This window comes from Leucoraja erinacea, chromosome 2 (genome assembly GCF_028641065.1).
Source record: "Leucoraja erinacea ecotype New England chromosome 2, Leri_hhj_1, whole genome shotgun sequence".
Taxonomy (NCBI): Eukaryota; Metazoa; Chordata; class Chondrichthyes; order Rajiformes; family Rajidae; genus Leucoraja; species Leucoraja erinaceus.
The window spans coordinates 96688588-96713124 of record NC_073378.1 but is presented as its reverse complement, the minus strand read 5'-3'; the positions used below and the strand labels follow the sequence as shown (position 1 = coordinate 96713124).

Sequence of the window (24537 nt, the reverse complement as noted above, 5' to 3'; positions counted from 1 at the left end):
GCATTTCAGGCAGAGCGCAGGCCACCAAATCCCGTTTTGTGGCATTTCAAGCGGAGTGCAGGCCACCAAATCTAGTTTTGTGGCATTTCAGGCAGAGTGCAGGACACCAAATCCAGTTTCGTGACATTTCAGGCAGAGTGTAGGCCACCAAATTGCCAAACAACTCATTACATTGTCATTAAGGACTATCAAATCATTTATTGCAAGTACATTGCAGACTCACAGTTCAGTTGATTTACAACTTAGAATCACAGTTGTGGACTCTCCCTCACGATCTTCCAGAGTGACTGACGCACGTCCAGGCATCCGGGCTTATATAGTCCTGCTCCCCCCGGAAGGGGCATTACCTTCATCGTGGTAATTGATTGGCGAGAGGACCAGTCAGCTGGTCTCAAGATTTTTTATTTTTCATCGATTGGAAAAATCCTCTGGGCTGCCTCAGCAGAGGAGGGCTGTGAGTAAGATGGCCAAAAATCATACCGATATACGGTAGCGTTTTTTTCTAAAATCAATATACAGCACAGATAGGAAGTGGTCAAGATGAGACTTTTAGTTATATAATTATATTTCTATATTACTAAAAGTCTGATCTTGACCACTTCCTGTTTTTCTGTTTCATGATTTTAGAAAAAAACACTGCCACTTACGGCTGTGGTTTTTGGCCATCTTACTCAGTCCCCCTCCGCTGCGCAGGACAAGAGGATTTTTTCCATCGATGAAAAATAAGAGTTATTAATGTTTAAAAACTGTTTAAAAATGGCCTTTATTAAATTCTGATAATGTGCACTTTAACCACATGTGATTTTTTTTCTATTCCAAATCTCCAATTGTGGAGTACAGAGGCAAATAAATAAATGATGGGCCTTTGTCCGAAACATTATGGAGGTCACTGTATGTGCTTACTAACCGTCTAAAATCAGGTTGTGTCAGGAGATGACGTGTACAGAGGATAAGGGAGGCTGGCACTGAGAGAAGTGCGTGTGTGTATGTGTGTGTGAGAGATAGAGGCTGAGATGGATGGGTACAAAGAGTATAAGGCCTCTCATGTCACCGTGAAGCCAGATATCAAATTTATATCCAATATATGACCACCAGCCGTGTTGCTCAGGGATGATTATGTCATTGCATAATATAGATATAATGTAGAAATGGAAAGCTACGTGAAACACGCCACATTATGTTTTTATATGTCTTTACATTATCACTCTATGTCTCATTAAACATTATTTTTCATTCAGGTGATAATGGCCTTCCATTGTCCATCACCCATTACAGTCCTGAGCAACTTCCCCCAGAAAATTCCCCTTTTTTGGAAAGGAATTTTGTGTGCAGGTTACGATGTCTCTTGGATAATTCCTCTGGATTTCTGGTAAAGTTGCTTTTGGCATTGCACATTGTTATTTTGTCTTGCAGCTTTCATGTTGTTGTTTATCAATAAACATTTACTACTTGGCTCTGATTTACAAATGTTATTATCCTATGTGCTGTATCGTAATTCCAAAGTCCTAAGGTGTTATCATGTTAAGTTTAACTTATGTAATGAAAATATATGACCCTTTTACAAATATCAAAGTGTGTTTAGGCATGAAGGAGTTGAACAACCAAATACAAAATAACAAAAAAAAATGTTTAAAAACAAATAAACATAATCTAGCTACCTTAGGTGGCTTTTTTGTAATTTATCGCTTTTTTGATAAATTACATTCACTTTTTTTGTTTATTCACAATTATGTGTTGTATGACTTAATCATTTTTATGTACACTTTATTTTATGTTTTTCTCTTTCCCTTAATTATGTTTAATAATGTCAGGAGATGTAGAACTACTGTAGAAATTATGAAGGACAACTCTGGATTCGGGATTCTGAGGTACTTGGCTGCATCACATGAATCATACAGTCTGGTAATAATAGCCAATGCAAGATAATAGTCGAATAAATATCGGAGGTCTCACCTTCTGTAGTTGGAACATCAGAGGTGCGAATGAGCCAATTAAAAGAGGTAAAATTCTGGCACAATTAAAATCATTAAATATGGATATTGCGTTCCTACAAGAGACACATTTGAAACAACAAACTCAGATCAGATTAAGGGCAAATTGGATAGGTCAAACCTATTACTCCTCATTCACCTCTAAAGCAAGAGGCACGGCCATTATAATTCGGAAGGGCATACCTTTTAAATTAAAGAATTCCATATCTGATAAAGAGGGAAGATATGTTATAGTCACAGGAGAAATTTACAATACACCATTAACTATGATAAATATTTACGCGCCTAATTTTGATAACCCACAATTTTTTAGGAAAATAATAGATTTAATCGCAGAGCATAATTTTCAAAATATAATAATGGGGGGAGATTTCAATTGTGTTATAGATCCATACTTAGATAAATCAATAAAGCTAGGGAAACGTCTTGTTAAAACCAAGACCTGTGAATTTTTAAATACTTATATAAAAAATAATAACATAGCTGATGTTTGGAGAATAGCAAATCCAAGTGGTAGGGAATACTCATTTTATTCATCAGTTCACAAAACTTATTCGCGAATTGACTATTTCTTACTGGACACAAAATTGATCCCGTATACGAATAAACCATCATATCATAATAGTATTATTTCTGATCACTCACCATTGACTTTTATACTTAAAATTGAGGGAATGCCGAGTATAAAGCCTTTTTGGACGTTCAATGCACACATATTAAATAACCCGCAGGGTTATGAGTATATAAAAGAACAAACAAAACTTTTTTTCTAAATAAATGACACACCGGGTATTTCTGCACCGCTATTATGGGAAACCTTCAAGGCATATATTCGCGGTGTCATAATCTCTTACCAAAGTTTTCAAAATAAGGAAAATAAAAGAGAACTTCAGCGGATAGAACAGAAGATAAAATTACTAGAACTGGACAATGCAACTGACCCAACCATAAATAAACATAATAAGATAACTTTATTGAAATATAAAGTCAATAGAATACTATCGGCTAGAGTAATAAGATTATCCCAAATTACAAAACAAGCACACTTCGAATTTGGGGATAAGCCACATAAACTGCTTGCGAGGCAACTGAAGCAACGAGAAAAGGAAAAAACTATTACAAAAATTAAATCGGACAATGGTGAGTTTCTAACATTGCCTAAGGATATTAATAAGAGGTTTGCCCAATTTTATCATAATTTATACACATCCAAAATAAAGACAGATGTAAGTAAAATTACAGATTTTTTAGATAATTGCAAACTCCCAAAATTGGATAGTTTAGAACAAGAGCAATTAGGAGCACGGATTACTAGTGAAGAAATAAAACAAATAATAAACTCATTGAAAAATGGGAAGACCCCAGGACCAGATGGCTTTAGTAATGAATTTTATAAAAGATTTCAGGAGTCAATTGTACCAAGATTATTTAATTTATACACGCAGGCTTATACTGAAAATAAACTACCAGAAACCCTAGCAGAAGCAACAATAACGCTTATACCAAAAAAAGATAAAGATTTAGATGAGCCTGGTTCTTATAGAGCTATATCACTTCTAAATACGGATCAGAAAATTTTAGCAAAGATTCTAGCTAGAAGGCTAAATAATTATATTAACAATTTAATAAATACGGATCAAACGGGATTTATACCCAAAAGACAATCATTTAATAATTTGAGAAGGCTTTTTAATATAATGTACTCTCATAAGGAGGACAATGAAGATATCTCAGTGGTCACGTTGGATGCAGAGAAGGCATTTGATCAAGTAGAATGGCAGTATTTATACAAGGTACTCCAAAAATTTAATATGGGAGAGAATTTTATTAGATGGATTAAACTACTTTATGATAGACCTACGGCAAGAATATTAACTAACAATACGCTATCTCCAAAATTTTACTTATCAAGGGGTAATAGGCAAGGGTGTGCCTTATCACCATTGCTATTTGCCCTTATGATAGAACCGCTGGCCGAAAGGATTAGAAATCACCCGAATATTCACGGATATAACAGCAAGGACTCAAAGAATAAAATTTCATTATACGCTGATGATATCCTTTTATATATTACTAATACACAAACGAGTATACCCACCTTATTAACACTAATTGAGGAATTCGGCTCTTTTTCAGGATATAGAATAAATTGGAATAAAAGCGAAATTATGTCTTTAAAACCACAGGATTCGAGACACTTACTAAAATTCCCCTTCAAAATTGCAACAGAAAAATTCAAGTACCTGGGTATTCAAATTACGAGAAGACACAAATCATTATTTAGTGCCAATTTTATACCACTATTAAATAAACTGAATGATACGATTAAATTTTGGAAAACGCTTCCACTCTCATTGATAGGTAGAATTAACGCTATAAAAATGACTTTCTTGCCACAATTAATATATTTGTTTCAAGCGATCCCAATATATATCCCAAAATATTTTTTCAAAAAATTAGATTCCACTATCACTAATTTTATATGGGACTACAGAACACATAGAATTCAACGAAAGCATGTGTGCAAATCTAAAGAAGTTGGGGGTTTATCATTACCTAACTTTATATATTACTACTGGGCAGTGCATATTAAGAACATAATATACTGGCTGGATAGTTCCACTCAGCAGTTGGAGTGGATAAGAATGGAGAAAGAGGAGTGCTATCCGCACGATATAGGAACGATCCTGCTCTCACCGATAAAATTGAATAGTATAATATATAAGAAGAACCCAATTATTCACAATATAATAAGAATTTGGAAACAAATAAAAGTATCCTTGAAATTAAATAATTTATCAGTACTAACCCCACTATTGAACAACCCCGCATTCAAACCTTCTCTCATCGACAACACATATCAACAATGGGATAGACTGGGGATTAGGAAAGTAGGGGATATGTATGAAGTGGGCAAACTGTTATCATTTCAACAATTAAAATTAAAATTTAAATTGAAGGATAATCAATATTTTAAATATATACAGGTATGTGACTTTATGAAGAAATATACACATAGATTTCAAACTATATTTTTAGATCCTTTAGAAGAAGCAATGAATATTAAGGCTGATTCACAAAAATTAATATCATACTTTTATAATAATATATTAAATAGAGAATCACCCTCAACAGAAGCATTAAGGGAAGATTGGGAACAAGAGCTAATGATAAAGATCTCGAAGGATAGATGGGAAAAGTATTTGATGAATACACATAACTGTTCTATTAATGCAAGACATAATTTAAATCAATTCAAATTATTACATAGACTATATTATTCAAAAACGAGGTTGAATAAATTTTATCCAAACGTCTCTCCCAGATGCGATAAATGTTTGTTTCAAAACGCTAATATTACACACTCATTTGTTGGATGTACAAAGTTGAATAAATTTTGGAGTGATATATTTGATATATTTACAAAGATTTTCAAGTCAAGAATAGAACCCAAAACGGAATGGATTATATTTGGAATAATAGGAGAAGATACCAATTTAAATAAAGATCAAAATGTTTTTTTTTAATTATGGGTTAATAATTGGAAAGAAATTGATACTTAAATTTTGGAAAAATACAACCACACCAACTGTTAAAATGTGGATTAGGAATATGATGGACATAGCACGCCTTGAAGAAATGAGACTCCGACTAATAGATAAATATGACCAATTCTTAAGGAGTTGGTCTCCTTTCATCGACTTTTTGGAATCATGTGATGCAGCGGTACCGTAAGGATTGCTGATTTCAGTTCATGACGCGGATAGAGCTACATCTCCGAATACAGATTTGAAAAATTCTCTTTTAAGGGGCCTTCTCTTCTATTTCTACTTTCCACTTTCTCTCTTCCTTTTTTTATTTTTTATATACACACTTCACGTTTTTCTACTCTCTACCATCTATTTTTCCACTTTTTCCCCTTTCTATTGTTTTCTTTTTCTTGTCCTGCTTACTTCCTTCTTATAACATAAAACTAGAGGTTGTACATAGAATGGATTACGGTATTACATAGTTGGCACCTAAAATTAGGTGCCACTGTACTGTTTTGTGCTGTATTAACTTCTAATAAAATAAACAAAAAAAACCCCAAAAAAAACAAAAAAAAAAAACAAATAAACAAGAACAGTAACTGACTAAATTGATCTTAAAACATTTTGAATGCAGTGAAGTTGCATTGTAGATAAGAACTAAAATTGCCCTGCAAAATTGAGATATGACCAGTTAAATAAGAACTCCATTGATTCTTGTCAGTCATTAAAATTAATACTGTGAACTCCCATTCCTTCAGCTGCTATTGGAGATTTTCAAAATCTAAAATTGAAACATGTTTGTTGTTATTTTTCTTGGTCTCTTTCTACTTGGCTCCTTCAGCTCCATCTCACTGTCCATTATTCCTTTCCTCTTTTCATTTGTACCTCTATGTCTGAATTCTCCTTCCCAGTCTATGTGCAGTTAAATTTGTGTTCAATCTGATTGACTAACGAGATCCTGTCCATGGTGATTTAGATGCCCTTTCCCTTCACTGCCCATATATCAACCTGCTCTAAAGATTCGACAAGTTGAGTTCATAAGTTATAGGTGCAGAATTAGGCCATTTGGCCCATCATCTACTCCGCTGTTCAATCAATGCTGATCTATCTCTCCTCCTCAACCCTTCTCCCCTGCCTTCTTCCCATAACCCCTGCCACTCATACTATTTATTGGTGATACCTTAAGCTTGCTCTTATAGCAAATTATGGTTAAATTTTAATGTAACCTATGCCTTCTGTAAACATAGAATGGAATTCTAAAATAAAAAGTTTTCAAAATTAATTTGCTTGATTTACCCACTTTTTCCCTGATTTACAGAAACTGCACCAATATTGTCACGTAGTAGAAGTAATTAAAAAATATACTGGCATGTTTGCATGGCTGACAAGCCCAGCATTTATTGCCTATTTCTTATAGCCCTTTTGAATATTCTGATATTGCCTTCATTTGCTGTAATCTATGGGACAAAAGTTAGTCATGTTACATGCAGGGCCCTGGTATTGAGGGGAATATGTTTGAGTCAGGATCATGTGTGATCAGGAGTAAAATCTGCAAGTGGTATTGTTCTCATGTGATTGTTGCTGTTGTCCTTCTAAGTGAGGTGGGACAAGGAGTGGATATTTACATTGGTGGATGGAATGCTGATCAAGTGGGCTGCTTTGTGACAAATGATGTTGAGCTGGGCTGTTTCAACACTGGTGGAGTTCTTATCCAGCTAAATGGAAAGTACTCCATCGCACACCAGATCTGAGAACAATTCTCTCCATTTTCATCCATGATCCCAGTTTTGACTCTGATCCCCCCCCCCCCCCCCCCCCCCCCCCCCCCCCCCCCCCCCCCCCCCCCCCCCCCCCCCCCCCCCCCCCCCCCCCCCCCCCCCCCCCCCCCCCCCCCCCCCCCCACCCCAGACATTATCTTATATTAAACGAATAATTCTAACACTTCTCCAGTCATTCTAAACGCAAATCATTTTAATCATTTTAACCTCTCAATAGACAATAGATGCAGGAGTAGGCCATTCGGCCCATCGAGCCAGCACCGCCATTCAGTGATCATAGCTGATCATCCACAATCAGTACCCCGTTCCTGCCTTCTCCCCAAATCCCCTGACTCCGCTATCTTTAAGTGCTCTATCTAACTCTCTTGAAAGCCAGAGAACCGGCCTCCAGCGCCTTCTGAGGCAGAGAATTCCACAGACTCACAACTCTCTGTGTGAAAAAGTTTTTCCTCATCTCCGTTTTAAATGGCTTACCCCTTATTCTTAAACTGTGGCCCCTGGTTCTGGACTCCGCCAACATCGGGAACATGCTTCCTGCATCTAGCATGTCCAAACACCTTAATAATCTCATGTTTCAATAAGATTCCCTCTCATCCTTCTAAATTCCAGAGTATACAAGCCCAGCTGCTCGATTCTATCAACAGTCCCGCCATCCCGGGAATTAATCTACGCTGCACTCCCTTAATAGCAAGAATGTCCCACAAATTTGGAGACCAATACTGCACACAATACTCCAGGTGTGGTCTCACTAGGGCCCTGTACAACTGCAGATGGACCTCTTTGCTCCTAAACTTAACTCCTCTTGTTATGAAGGCCAGCATGCCATTCGCTTTCTTCACTGCCTGCTGTACCTGCATTTTAAGTACACTTTCCCCGCACTTCAAGTATAAAAATATCATACTTCTGTTTGGATTTGTTCACTGTCTCACTGCTCCTCACTGCTTGTAATCTCCTTCATTCCTACAAACCCCCACCTGTTTGAATTTATTTTGGGCTGATGCATTCTCTGACATTTCAGCTCACAACTGGCAGATACACTTTGTTTCACAATCGCATTCCTTCTCTGAAACACCCTCATTCCCTTAAAGCCAGTGTTTAAATCATGTTTTTATCTACCCCAAATATTTTCTTTGTCTGTGTGTTAGAAATACATGGTAGTAAGGTAAAGTGGCTAAGTAGCACTTAATAATTACATTATGTAGTAGTTTGCTCTTGGGTTATGCATTGCATTTTATTTTTTTGTGCCTTTAAACTGATGATCCGACAGAAGGAAGTATAGCATTTTACATTCCAGACAACAGAGTTTGATCTTGGCACACTAGTGTCATTATGGAAGTGGATAATCTGCTTGTCGCCCAAACTATGTTATTATTTTGATAAAAAATAAGTTCCTGTGCAGGTGGCTTTGAAACAATGGAGAGGGAGCTGAAGGTAATGGGAACAACAAATCAGCTGCCTGGAATCTCAACACGTGTGTATCTGTAAAGTACCTTTAGCAGAGAAAAATGTTACAAATAGCTTTATAAATAGGTAAAGGATTTGCAGAACAGCAATCACTGAAAGTTAGATTAAAGAAACGTACTTTTAAAAACTTAGTTTTAAAAAACATGTAGAATACGCAGTTAGACAGAAATACTGGAGAAACTCAGCGGGTGAGGCAGCATCTATGGAGCAACGGAAATAGGCAACGTTTCGGGTCAAAACCCTTCTTCAGAGGGTTTCGACCTGAAACGTTGCCTATTTCCTTCGCTCCACAGATGCTGCCTCACTCGCTGAGTTTCTCCAGCATTTGTGTCTACCTTCGGTTTTCCAGCATCTGCAGTTCCTTCTTAAACATAGAATATGCAGCTGTAGCAATTACACTTTGTAGTTTAATCCATGAATAGAGGTTCATGTTTAGTTTTGTTTATTATTATTATTGTCACGTGTACCAAAGTACCACAAAAAGCTTTTTGTTTGCGTGCTATCCAGTCAACGAAAAGACTATACATGATTACAATCCAAAGGGTTTCTACCAAAGATAGTTCAAAGGTTTCCAATGAGGTAGATGGGAGTTCAGGATCGCACTCTAGCTGGTGATAGGATAGTTCAGCTGGGAAGAAACTCTCCCTGGGTCTCAAGTTCAAGTTCAAGTTTATTGTCATGTGTCCCTGATAGGACCATGAAACTCTTGCTTTGCTTCAGCACACAGAACATAATAGGCATTGACTACAAAACACATGAATAAATAAACTGATAAAGTGCAAAATGACAGATAATGGGTTATTAATGTTCAGAGTTTTGTCCGAGCCAGGTTTAATAGCCTGATGGCTGTGGGGAAGTAGCTATTCCTGAACCTGGTCGTTGCAGTCTTCAGGCTCCTGTACCTTCTACCTGAAGGTAGCAGGGAGATGAGTGTGTGGCCAGGATGGGGTGGGTCTTTGATGATACTGCCAGCCTTTTTGAGGCAGCGACTTCGATAAATCCCCTCGATGGAAGGAAGATCAGAGCCGATGATGGACTGGGCAGTGTTTACTACTTTTTGTAGTCTCTTCCTCTCCAGGGCACTCAAGTTGCCAAACCAAGCCACGATGCAACCGGTCAGCATGCTCCCTACTGTGGACCTGTAGAAGTTAGAGAGAGTCCTCCTTGACAAACCGACTCTCCGTAATCTTCTCAGGAAGTAGAGGCGCTGATGTGCTTTCTTGATAATTGCATCAGTGTTCTCGGACCAGGAAAGATCTTCAGAGATGTGCAGGCCCAGGAATTTGAAGCTCTTGACCCTTTCAACCATCGACCCGTTGATATAAACGGGGCTGTGGGTCCCCATCCTACTCCTTCCAAAGTCCACAATCAGTTCCTTGGTTTTGCTGGTGTTGAGGGCCAGGTTATTGTGCTGGCACCATATGGACAGTTGCTCGATCTCTCTTCTATACTCTGACTCATCCCCATCAGTGATACGTCCCACAACAGTGGTATCGTCAGCGAACTTGATGATGGAGTTTGCACTATGACCGGCTACGAAGTCATGAGTATAGAGGGAGTACAGCAGGGGGCTGAGCATGCAGCCATGAGGTGCTCCCGTGCTGATTGTTATCGAGTCTGACACATTTCCACCAATACGAACAGACTGTGTTCTGTGGATGAGGAAGTCGAGGATCCAATTGCAGAGGGATGCGCAGAGACCCAGTTTTGAGAGTTTGGTAACCAGCTTGGAGGGGATGATAGTATTAAATGCCGAGCTGTAATCAATGAATAACAGCCTGACATATGAGTTTTTGTTGTCCAAGTGGTCCATCTGGAGGCACATGTTTTCAAATGTCTGTACCTCGTGCCTGATGGGAGGGGGGAGTAAATGGAATGACAGGGGTGAGACTGGACCTTGATTATCCTGGTGACATTACCGAGGCAGCATTACCATATAACCATATATCAATTACAGCACGGAAACAGGCCATCTCGGCCCTTCTAGTCCATGCCGAACACGTATTGTCCCCTAGTCCCATCTACCTGCACTCAGACCATAACCCTCCATTCCTTTCCCGTCCATATAACTATCCAATTTATTTTTAAATGAGAAAATCGAACCTGCCTCCACCACCTTCACTGGAAGCTCATTCCACACAGCTACCACTCTCTGAGTAAAGACGTTCCCCCTCATGTTACCCCTAAACTTCTGTCCCTTAATTCTCAAGTCATGTCCTCTTGTTTGAATCTTCCCTACTCTCAGTGGGAAAAGTTTATCCACGTCAACTCTGTCTATCCCTCTCATCATTTTAAAGACCTCTATCAAGTCCCCCCTTAACCTTCTGCGCTCCAAAGAATAAAGACCTAACTTGTTCAAACTTTCTCTGTAACTTAGTTGCTGAAACCCAGGCAACATTCTAGTAAATCTCCTCTGTACTCTCTCTATTTTGTTGACATCCTTCCTATAATTAGGCGACCAAAATTGTACACCATACTCCAGAATTGGCCTCACCAATGCATTGTACAATTTTAACATTGCATCCCAACTTCTATACTCATTGCTCTGATTTATAAAGGCCAGCATACCAAAAGCTTTCTTTACCACCCTATCTACATGAGATTCCACCTTCAGGGAACTGTGCACAGTTATTCCTAGGTCCCTCCGTTCAACTGCATTCCTCAATTCCCTACCATTTACCATGTACGTCCTATTTTGATTTGTCCTGCCAAGATGTAGCACCTCACACTTATGAGCATTAAACTCCATCTGCCATCTTTCAGCCCACTCTTCCAACTGGCATAAATCTCTCATTAGACTTTGAAAATCTACTTCATTATCCACAACACCACCTATCTTCGTATCATCTGCATACTTACTAATCCAATTTACCACACCATCATCCAGATCATTGATGTACATGACAAACAACAGTGGACCCAACACAGATCCCTGTGGCACCCCACTAGTCACTGGCCTCAAACCTGACAAACAACCATCCACCATTACTCTCCGGCATCTCCCCTTCAGCCACTGTTGAATCCATCTTGCTACTCCACCATTAATACCCAACAATTAAACCTTCTTAACCAACCTTCCACGAGGAACCTTATACCTTCCACTGAAGTCCATATATACAACATCCACTGCTTTACCCTCATCAATTTCCCGAGTAACCTCTTCAAAAAATTCAAGAAGATTAGTCAAACATGACCTTCCAGGCACAAATCCATGTTGACTGTTCCTAATCAGACCCTGTTTATCCAGATGCTTATGTATATTATCTCTAAGTATCCATTAATTTGCCCACCACTGATGTCAAACTAACAGGTCTATAATTGCTAGGTTTACTCTTAGAACCCTTTTTAAACAATGGAACAACATGCGCAGTACGCCAATCCTCCGGCACTTTTCCCGTTTCTAATGACATTTGAAATATTTCTGTCATAGCCCCTGCTATTTCTACACTAACTTCCCTCAATGTCCTAGGGAATGTCCTGTCCGGACATGGAGACTTATCCACTTTTATATTTTTCAAAAGTGTCAGTACTTCCTCTTCTTTGAATCTTATAGTTTCCATAGCTACTCTACTTGTTTCCCTTACCTCACATAATTCAATATCCTTTTCCTTAGTGAATACCGAAGAAAAGAAATTGTTCAATATCTCCCCCATCTCTTTTGGCTCTGCAGATAGCTGTCCACTCTGATTCTCTAATGGACCAATGTTATCCCTTGTTATCCTTTTGCTATTAATATAGCTGTAGAAACCCTTTGGATTTACTTTCACCTTACTTGCCAAAGCAACCTCATATCTTTTAACTTTTCTAATTTCTTTAAGATTCTTTTTTCATTCTTTATACTCCTCAAGCACCTCATTTACTCCATGCTGCCTATAATTATTGTAGATCAGAGCATTGAGTATAGAAGTTGGGATGTCATGTGTTTTGTATTGAATTCTGTATTTACTTTGTGTACTAGTCATGTCTCTACTATTTATTTAATTCCCCTTACATGTTTTTCCTCTACCTGCTAAATTTTTGTAAGGTGTCCTTGAGACTCTTGAAAGGCGCCCATAAATAAAATTTATTATTATTATCTCTCTCTTTTTCCAAACCGTGTCCAATTTCCCTTGAAAACCATGGCTCTTTCCAATTTTTACTATTTCCTTTCAACTGAACAGCTACATAAAGATTCTGTACTCTTTAAATTTCACCTTTAAATGTCCTCCATTTCTCTTCCACATCTTTCCCATAAAACAAAATGTCCCAATTCACTCCTTTTAAATCCTTTCGCATCAACTCAAAGTTAGCCTTTCTCCAATCAAAAATCTCAACCCTAGGTCCAGTTCGGACCCTCTCCATAATTATATTGAAACTAATGGTATTGTGATCACTTGACCAGAACTGTTCCCCAACGCATACCTCTGTCACCTGACCTGTCTCATTTCCTAACAGGAGGTCCAGCACCGCCCCTTCTCTAGTAGGTACCTCTATGTATTGCTGCAAAAATCACACATTTTACAAACTCCAAACCATCCAGCCCATTTACAGAATGTGTTTCCCAGTCTATACGTGGAAAATTGAAATCTCCCACTATCACTAACTTGTGCTTGCTACTAATATCTGCTATATCCTTACATATTTGCTCTTCCAATTCTCGCTCCCCATTTGGCGGTCTATAATACACCCCTATAAGTGTTGCTACCCCTTTCCCATTTCTCAGTTCCACCCAAATAGCCTCCCTAGACGAACCCTTATGTGTATATGGAGTCAATGGGAGGGAAGCCTGTTTGCACAATGGTCTGGGCTACAACTACAACAACTATGTCTGCAATTTCTTGTGGTCTGAAATGGAGCTGCTCCAAAACCAGGCAATGTTGCAACCCGATAAAATGCATTCTACATGTGTAGACATTGGTGAGGGTTTCTGGGGACATGCCAATCTGAGACATTAACTTAATGTGTTGTTTGCTGTTTCTTTACTGACTTCATAAGCTTAGAATGAAACAGAATAGTCATATAGCAGTTCTACATCACTGTTCAGGAGTAGCCGACTATCCCCTCCCCAGGTACTATCCCCTGCAACCGCAGGAGATGAAACACCTGTCCTTATACCTTCTCCCTCAATTCCATCCAGGGTCCCAACAGTCCTTTCAGGTGAGGCAGAGGTTCACTTGCACCTCCTACAACTTTATCCACTGTACCCGTCGTTCTCAGTGGGCTCCTATATATATCGGCGAGACCAAGCGCAGACTGGGCGATCGTTTCGCTCAACATTTATGCTCGGTTCGCCTTGGCTTATGCAACATCTTGGTTGCCAATCATTTTAACTCTTCTATCCATCCCCATACTGGCCTTTCTTTCCTGGGCCTCCTCCACTGTTAAAGTGAGGCCACACGCATATTTGAGGAACAGCACCTCATATTTCACTTGGAAAACGTTGATTTCTCTAATTTCAAGTAATGCCTGCATTTCCTTCCTTCCCTCCGCCCCCCCCCCCCCCACCCCCCCCCCACCCTAGTTGTCCTACTAGTTCCACTGTTTGCATTTTTGCATCCCTTTGTCATCACCTCTTCACAGCCACCAATGGCCCATAATGGTCATTTGATGCTGGCCCTAGTTTATTCTGGCCTCTTCTTACCTCCATTTCCCTCCCCGCTACTTTCAGTCTGAAGAAAGGTCCTGATGTGAAATATCACCCATTATTTTTCTCTAGAGATTCTGCCTCACCCACTGAGTTACTGCAGTGCTTTGTATCTACTTCAGCTTCTATGTCTTTTCTATACTTGGTTTGTCGTTTAATGCCATATTAAAATCTGTAAAGCTTTGGAACACTGGACTCTGAACATAGAACTGTACAGCACAAGATCAGGCCCTTGGGCCCACAATGTCTATGCCGAATAAGATGCCAAAACCAACACTTATCTGCCTGCACATAATTCAGTACGCTTCATATCCTGGCTATCCATATGCATATCCAAACATTTCTCAAATATTGCTATCATATTTGCCTCAACCACCATCACTGGCAGCACATTCCAGGCCCATGCCCTCTGTGTAAAAAACAAATGTTGCCCTGCACATCTCTATACATATAAAAATCTGATCTTGGATGTGTATTTATTTGTGTGATATTCCTGTGTGTTTCACATCTCTTCGAAAACATGACGCGCTAACTATGACATTTTAATATATTTCGATAGAGATTTACACCATGATGTCAAAAATTGCCTTGTTTGAAAATTTCATGTATTATTTCTCGAGTTATTTATGAAAATGTTAAAAAAATTAAAATAGCTTAGAAAATAAACGAGATGGTCTCGCTGATGATGTCACAATGCATCTGACTGGGCACATTGCCTGCCATCTGCTTGCGCTCGAGTGATGTCATCCTTGTCATGTCTGCTGCACTTCTTGGCTTCTTAACTTTCACTTCTTTAAATTTGCCACTTCGCGTTTTTAAAATGCTGCTCAGGTTGTGCTGCGCGCTCCGCTGGGCTCCTTGAAGTTCTAGAACATGGCGGCAGTCGTTATTGGGGCACGGGACAGCGTGATGGGAAGGTGGCCATGGTCGGCCATTATTCCCTCTGGGAGAGACTGTCTATGGAGACCTGCGATTCCTCCATCGATCATAGGGACTCGGGGAATCGTGACACCGACCATAATGAGGCCGCGATTAGTTCCCAGAATGTGGGAACTCCTCACGACCTTGAAGGCGACTACCTGGCAACCACCCGCGAACATGCGGGGACTGCATAGTCTCCTGCAGTCGCCTAAAAAGTCGTCTAAGTGGGACAGGCCCATTAGTTTGGCTTCGTAGCAGTCACTTCAATGTAGTTGGTCCACAACAGATCATTGGTGATATTAATGCCAAGGAACTTGAAGCTCCCAACCATTTTCACTTTGGCACCATTTGTGCCGATTGGAGCATGTACTCTACCATGCTTCTTGCGTGCAAATCAGTCAGCTGAAAGACAATATATGATTAGAATTGAGCCATCCACAGTGTACAGTTACATGATAAAGGGAATAACGTGATAATGTTGCGTGCAAGATAAAATTCGATCAAAAATATTCCGAGGGTCTCATTAGGTAAATTGTGGCTCAGGACAGTTTGGTTGCCTGGTCCCAGAGACCAAAGACCCAAAACATCACCTGTTCCTTTTCTCCAGAAAAGCTCCCTGACATGCTGAGTTACTCCAGCATTTTGTATCTACATTTGGTATAAATCAGCATCTGCAGTTCATTCCTGCATATCCTGAAATCTATAACTAGTTCCTTTGAAGAGGTTGTTGTCCTGACACCATGTCACTAAGTTCTCAATATCCGTCCTGTACTCCATCTCATCATTATTCGTTATCCGGCCCGTGGAGTCATCTGCATGCTTGTAGATGGAGCTAGAGCCAAATTTTGCTGCATTGTCATGAGTGCACAAGGAGTATAGTAGCGTACTACGAAAGTATCCTGCGCGGCATCAGTGTTCAGAATTATTATGGAGGATGTATTGTGACCTATCCGCACAGATTGTAATCAGATTTATCAATGATGAACCAACCAACTTCTAACTCTTTTTCCTTCAAGGCCATGAATTTCCAAGGCAGACTCAAGCTTCTTTATGAACAGAACATGAAGGGAAAGGATGGCTCATTTATTCCTCCACAGTTGGCTTTGTTTGCCATAGCAACACCACTGCAACCTCCGTCCATTCTGGAGATCCGAACCAAAAATTTAATTTTCAGAACCAAACACAAATTAGACTTCACCCCAATGGGCTGCGATGCTAAGTAAGTTGAAAGTATTTGCTATATCATTGTGGTAACACATTAGTGTGTAAAACATCACTTTAATAATTATTAACACTTACAAACTTGGGATTTATTTCATTCTCAACGTATTTTAAATGGCAGAAATCATTCATTAGTTATGTGCTGAGAGAATCAAGTAACTTACACATGTAATTAAACATAGAAAAGTAACTGTGTTCAATAAGCAGCAACTGAACATTTAAATAATATTTTGAGGTGGTAGCATTTTCCTAAGAAACAATGGAGATATAGATTTGAACTTTGGTCAGTCTTTTTAGTTACACCCATCAGTCACTTGATCCAAACGTTAAATAATTCTGCAACCCTCCTAGGTAGTTGTACGGTACGAAAGTATAGAACTATACATGATGTACTTTGTGCGGGCCCAGCAATATACAGTGCCCTCCATAATGTTTGGGACAAAGATCCATCATTTATTTATTTGCCTCTGCACTCCACAATTTGAGATTTGTAATAGAAAAAAAATCACGTTGTCAGGTTTTAATAAAGGCCATTTTTGTACATTTTGGTTTCACCATGTAGAAATTACAGCAGTGCTTATAAATAGCCCCCCCCCCCCCCCCCCCCCCCCCCCCCCCCCCCCCCCCCCCATTTCAGGGCACCATAATATTTGGAACATAGCAATGCCATGTAAATTAAAGTAGTCATGTTTAGTATTTTGTTGCATATCCTTTGCATGCAATGACTGTTTGAAGTCTGCGATTCATGGACATCACCAGTTGCTGGGTGTCTTCTCTTGTGATGCTCTGCCAGGTCTGTATTGCAGCCATCTTTAGCTTATACTTATTTTGGGGGCTAGTCCCCTTTAGTTTTCGCCTTAACATGTAAATGACAATTGGGTTCAGATCGGGTGATTGACTTGGCCAATCAAGAATTTACCATTTTTTAGCTTTGAAAAACTCCTTTGTTGCTTTAGCAGTATGTTTGGGGTCATTATCTTGCTGTAGAATGAAATGCCGGCCAATGAGTTTTGAGGCATTTGTTTGAACTTGAGCAGATAGGATGTGTCTATACACTTCAGAATTCATTATGCTATTGTATCATCAGCAATTGCATCATCAATGAAGATAAGTGAGTCAGTCCCTTCAGCAGCCATACATGCTCAGGCCATAACACCCCCACCACTGTTTCACAGATGAAGTGGTATGCTTTGGATCTTGGGCAGTTCCTTGTCTCCTACGTACTTTGCTCTTACCATCACTCTGATACAAGTTAATCTTCGTCTCATCTGCCTACAAGTCCTTTTTCCAGAACTGTGGTTGCTCTCTTAAGTACTTCTTGGCAAACTATAATCCGGCCATCCTATTTTTGCGGCTAACCAGTGGTTTGCATCCTGCAGTGTTTGTAGCTTCTGTATTTCTGTTCATGAAGTCTTCTGCGGACAGTGATCATTGACAAATCTACACCTGACTCCTTAAGAGTGTTTCTGATCTGTCGGACAGGTGTTTGGAGATTTTTCTTTATTATAGAGAATTCTTCTGTCATCAGCAATGGAGGTTTTTCTTTGGCCTGCCAGTCCCTTTGCGATTAGTAAGCTCTTTCTTCTTAATAATGTTCCAAACAGTTGATTTTGGTAAGCTTAATGTTTGGCTGATGTCTCTAAGAGTTTTATTCTTGTTTCTCAGTCTCATATGGCTTCTTTGACTCATTGGCACAACTTTGATCCTCATGTTCATAAACAGCAATAAAATGTTCCAAAGGTGATGGAAAGACTGGATGCTGAGAGCTCTCTTTTACCTGCATTAAGGAGGCAATTACAAACACCTTTAAATCCATGTGTCCCAAACGAAATGGGGGGGACTATATATAAACACTGCTGTACTTTCTACATGGTGAAACCAAAATGTATAAAAACACCATTTAATAAAATCCAACAGTGTGCACTTTAACCATGTGATTTTTTTCTATTACAAATCTCAAATTGTGGAGTACAGAGGCAAATAAATAAATGCTGGGTCTTTGTCCCAAACATTATGGAGGGCACTGTAAGCAGTTTTTTTGTTATCCTGGTATTGCACAACAGAGTCAGCCTAGATTTTTGCTTGTGCAATCCACGATAGTCAGATAATTTACAGATAAATGAGCCACAGATAATACAGCAAGGAAAATGAAAATGTAACCTGTGTCGCCTGTTCTCTTCATCACTGGCCTAGATTTTGTGGAAGGTGACCCACTGCCAGCACTCGCCACTTAAGGTCATCACCAGACAGCACTTAATCAGTCTGCACTTGGAAAGGAGCTCTGCACCAGAGATTCTTATCAGCTAACCAAGATGTGTGCTGGACCGAGTGAGCAAGCTCTTGTTGAGAAACATTGACTGGTGGCAAGGGCACAACTGTGCTCTTTGTTAAAGATTTTCAATGCCCTGGATGTCCCCGACATTCATAAACCTTTAGAAATTGCTAAAAATTAAAACAAATTGATGTTAAATTGTTAAAATCAGTAGACCAAGTATTTTAAAAAAAAAAATTGATTATCAAAAACAACATTGAAAGAATACAGAATTTATTTTTACCTTTCTCCTTGTGGCTGTGAAATCCTCATTTGAATGAAAAGCGTCATAAGCCCCTATGCCAGGTCAAAATTGCTGAGGCAGAGCTTGCCCGAGGCTGGGGACTACTTGAACTTTAAATTCACAAAAATTATGGAAGTTTGGTTTGTTTACATTAGGTTTGCTGAACAGAGGAGCCAATGTCATATGTAAGAGTGAAATAGAAACAGAAAATGATGGTGATACTCAAGAAGTTGGGTAGCATCAGTAGAGAGAGAAACAGGATTATCATTTCAAGTGAATTAATCATCTATTAAATTTATTTCTCGCTTCACAGATGCTGACTGTCCTACCATCACCTAAATTTTCTGCTTCAGATTAACAGCATCTGCAAATTTCTTTTGGCTTCTTATTCTATAAAGGCACTCACGTGTCCTTCAATAGGGGAATTGTAAATGGATCTATAAAATATCCTGTTAATTGTACTTTTTTTAAATTTTCTGTTTCAGTCAAAATTTAGTTTAGAATTATTTTATTACAGCATGTATACCATGGACTAGTGCAGTTATTAGGTATGCTGCGTTGGCAGTTGGCTCTGTGAGCGTACAGCTGTTTAAATTTAATTTTGGTGGCGTATTCCTTTTGGGTTGTTCTTCGCATGCAATAAATTCCTTTGCTGTTGTGTGCTGGAAAGTTACTGTTTATGGCAGGGGATTGATGGTCATGTAGCAATTTTTTGGCAAATGTGTGATCCATTAAAAGTCATAATAAATTTATCTCAATTAATTTTGAGAGGGAGAAAGTTTCATTAATTCACATAATTTCATTTTGGAAATTATCAAAGGCGACACGGTGGCTCAACGGTAGATCCCAACTACGGGTGCTGTCTGTACAGAGTTTGTACATTCTCCCCATGACCGTGAGGGTATCTCCTAGAGTTTTCTCCTCCGGTTTCCTCCCACACTCTAAAGACGTGCCGGTTTGTAGGTTAATTGGCTTGGTATAAATGTAAATTGTCCCCAGTGTGTGTAGGATACTGTTAATGTGCGGAGGTTGCTGATCGGTGCGGACTCGGTGGGCCGACGGGCCTGTTTCCACACTTAATCTCTACAGTAAACTAAAATTTAGTTCATAGGATTTTATGCATGCAAACCTGGGTGTTACGTGCAAAGGTAAATCCTGTTCTGTTTTGCTGCAGAGGGAAGATTGTCCTGGGTTACACAGAGGCTGAATTATGTATGCGAGGAAGCGGCTATCAATTTATTCATGCAGCTGACATGATGTACTGCGCAGAAAACCATGTCCGAAGTAAGTACCCTCTTCATGTTCTGTGCTAGTGCAGTTTCTTTTTCCATCTTGGTGAAAAATATAACCAACTTGTTCATTCATAGAGGTTGTTGCTAGCGTCAATTAAGGATGCCGCAAAATGGCTGCAAAGCATGCTGAAGGGCGAGGCTGAACATGTTTTAGTGCATGTTGGTGCCAATGGTGTAGGTTAAAGGAATAGATGGGGTCCAGCAAACTACTTTTACGGAGTGATTTGATAAGTAAAAACAGCAGGGTAGTAGGATTATTTCCAGTACCACGTGTCAGTGAATATAGATATAACCATATAACAATTACAGCACGGAAACAGGCCATCTAGGCCCATCTAGTCCGTGCCAAACACTTACTCTCACCTAGTCCCATCTACCTGCACTCAGACCATACCCCTCCACTCCTTTCCCGTCCATATACCTATCCAATTTAATTTTAAATGATAAAATTGAATCTGCCTCCACCACTTCCACTGGAAGCTCATTCCACACAGCTACCACTTTCTGAGTAAAGAAGTTCCCCCTCATGTTACCCCTAAACTTCTGCCCCTTAATTCTCAAGTCATGTCCCCTTGTTTGAATCTTCCCTATTCTCAATGGAAAAAGCTTATCCACATCAACTCTGTCTATCCCTCTCATCATTTTAAAGACCTCTATCAAGTCCCCCCTTAACCTTCTGTGCTCCAAAGAATAAAGACCTAACTTGTTCAACCTTTCTCTGTAACTTAGGTGCTGAAACCCAGGCAACATAACCCAGGCAAGATATAGGGGATTAGACCAGATGAATACACATCTAAGAAGATGGTACAGAAAGAAGGGATTTAGATTCCTGGGATACTGGAACTATGTTTGGGGAAGAAGGATCTCTGGACGTACGATAGCTTGTACACAGACAGATATCCCAGCATAATAGAAATTTGTGTTCAGATTGAGGAAAGACATGGATTAGCAACAAGAGGATTTATCCTTAGTAAAGGGAATTACAATGGAAAGAAAATATAGTTGATTAAAGTCGACTGGGTAGATAGATTAGCTGGATGGACAGTGAGTAAGCAATGGCCGACTTAAGGAAACCTTAAAGGATTCGGCAAAAATATATCCCAGTAATGATGTGGGTCCCCAGGGAAGGAACCAAATGGGGCTAACCAAGGAAGTTAAGTTGGACATTTTTTTTTAAGAAGGAAAGACTTAGTGGTAGGCCAAGGATTGGAATAGTAGAGAGAAATGAAAATACCAGCTCATTGCCAATGCTTCTTGTCGCTAAGCCAATTTTATTTGAAATTTGCCCTTTTACTCTGTAGGTTTTCATTTCATAAGGTTTCATTTTACTGACTTGCCTACTATGAATGTCACCCTCATCAATTTTTATGTATTTCATCAGCAAAAAAAACCTATTTATTTTATGAAACAAGATTTGCTTTAACAAATACATACTGTTAAAATCCACCCTTTGGCCTAGATGTTCATCCATATTGGCTCCCATGTAACGCAGTGACTGACTGGCTTGCTAGGTTTATCCTTGCAAGATGTTTTGAACAAGGAAGTATTTCTCCAGTTCACCAGTATACCAATCCCATATCTAGGGAGGTTTCTAAATGGTCAGTAGTTCTGCAGTTTGTCCTCCTTTTCTTTTCAGCAATCTAGGATGTATTCAACCAGGATTTGGTTAATATAAATATAGTAATTTCTCAGAATCAAGTCTTTAAACAGAACAAAAGGCCATTCAGCCGACAGAGCTGGGACATCACTTTGTAGTAATATAGTCAGTGCTATTATCCTCCTTTTACCCCATTGCCCAGCATTGTCTCTCGTCATAGTCATACTGCACAAAAACATTCCATTGCAGTGACTATTCACTTCCAAAAGCCTTGATTGTTTCCTATCGCTTTGAAGAGCAGTACATTTCAATTTGCACATATCTATTCCCATGCCCCCACATCTTTTTATGCTCGCTTTAACTGTGCCTCATTCCTTGAATCATTTGCTCATAACTTATTTAGTATAGCCAGTCTTTCTTACACTTTGAATATATTGAAGAAAGAGATTGATAGACAATTGAACTACTTTCGGCTGCAGAGTAGCAGACCTATTAATGTTGCTGCTTCACAACTCCAGTGACTGGGTTCAAGCCTTGTCGAAGATCTTTGCATCTTCTCTAACCACTGGTGAGATCCCAGAGAACTGGAGAGCAGTTTATGTTCGTTTATTTAAGAATGATAGCAGAGCGAATCCAGGGAGTTATAGGCCAGCGAGCCTCACGTCAGTAACAGGGAAGCTTCCTCAGGATAGGATTTATTCCCATTTGGAAGAACATGGATTAATTAGGCATAGCCAGCATAGCCAGCATAGCTTTGTACATGGCAGGCTGTGTCTTACTAACTTGATCGGGTTTTTTGAGGAGGTGACTAAGGTGATTGATGAGGGTAGGACGGTGGATGTCTATGTACATTTTAGTAAAGCATTTGATAAAATACTCCATAGTAGGCTGACCCCAAAGATTATGAAACATGGGATTGAAGAAAATTATTTTAATTAAAAAATGTCAAATGCTGCACTGGTAAATATACCTAAATCTTGCATGTGGTAATATATGTCTTAGATAGATAGATCCTTTATTGTCATTCAGACCTTTCGGTCTGAACGAAATTATGTTGCCTGCAGTCATACACAGAATCAATAATAACAAAACATACAATAAACACAAATTAAACATCCACCACAGTGAGTTCACCAAGCACATCCTCACTGTGATGGAGGCAAAGTCTTAGTCTCCGTCTCTTCCCTCCTTGTTCTCCCTCTGCGCTGAGGCGATCGATCCAGGCCGGAGATCCCGCTCTCCAGTCCAGCAGACCTCCGTGGTGATGTCGCCGCCGCCGAAAGCCGGAACACCGTCTCCGCTCCGAGACGGCCCGCCACAGCATCAGCTCCGGGCAGGCACCCCAGCTCCAGGTCCCACAGTCTCCGCTCCGGGCCACCGCCCCAGCTCCAGGTCCCACAGTCTCCGCTCCGGGCCACCGCCCCAGCTCTGGGTCCCGCAGTCTCTGCTCCGGGCCACCGCCCCAGCTCCAGGCCGCCGCCACAGCTCCGGGTCCCGCAGTCTCCATTCCGGGCTGCCGCCCCAGCTCCGGGTCCCGCAGTCTCCGCTCTAAGCCGCCGCCCCAGCTCCGGGTCCCGCAGTCGCCATTTCAGGTCCCGCAGTCTCCGTTCCGGGCAGCCGCCCCAGCTCCAGGCTGCTGCCCCAGCTCCGAGTCCTGCAGTCTCAGCTCCGAGCCCCGCTGCATCAGCTCCAGGCCGCCACCGAAAGCCAGAACGCCGCACCAGCAAGTCGGGCCACCGCTACCTTAGCCCCAAAGACAGCCAGCCTCTTGTTGGTAAGTCCTGGCTGGCTCTGCCTCGGGGTCAGTCGCAGGTTGGAGGCCGCCAGCTCCGCCATTAGGCCTCAGCGCAGACAGAGGCAGAGAAGGGGGATACGACACGAAAAAGTCGCATTCCCCCGAAGGAAGAGACAGAGAACATGTTTCACCCCCTCTAACACAACCCAACAAACTAAAACTTAACCAAAACAAGACAAAAAAAACAACAGAAAAAAGTAAAGACAGACGGACTGCAGGCGAGCCGCAGCTGTTAACAGCGCCGCCACTTCCGGAATAGCTATTGGAATGAAATGTGTAAAGATTTTTAAATGATGGAAACTGGTTTACATGCTGTTGAATGATGGTAGTCAATAGTGTCCACTTGCTGTAGGGAGAGGATGCACTGGATTTATTAGGTGGATAAGTTAGTGGGGGTTGGATTGGGTTGTAAATTGAATATCTTAATTCTATTTGTAATCTATTTGGTCATCACCTTAACTTTTTCCAAATACATATTTTTACCAAATGTTGAATGGTCTGAAATTAATGAGATTTGTTCTTCAGTTACTTGTACCTGTTTTTTACATTTCAGTGATGAAGACTGGCGAAAGTGGAATGACTGTTTTCAGACTTTTGACCAAAGAGAATGGGTGGACTTGGGTGCAAGCAAATGCACGACTTGGATACAGTAATGGGAAGCCAGATTATATTATAGCCACACAAAGGCCTCTCACGTAAGTATTAAAAAAAATGTACGTTTTATTTGCGAGTCCCTGATTGCACCTCTGTTCACGAAGCAAGCCATTTGG

General features: G+C 40.2%; 1 protein-coding gene across 1 annotated transcript in view; it reads left to right on the top strand.

The window, feature by feature from the left end:
* LOC129712915 (aryl hydrocarbon receptor-like) overlaps positions 1-24537 on the top strand; it is a 174236-nt gene that overhangs the window by 128656 nt on the left and 21043 nt on the right. Inside the window, exons 6-9 of the mRNA XM_055661675.1 lie at positions 1239-1369; positions 16324-16526; positions 20258-20367; positions 24321-24462. Coding sequence (XP_055517650.1) covers positions 1239-1369; positions 16324-16526; positions 20258-20367; positions 24321-24462 — 586 coding nt within the window. The remainder of the gene's footprint in view (positions 1-1238; positions 1370-16323; positions 16527-20257; positions 20368-24320; positions 24463-24537) is intronic.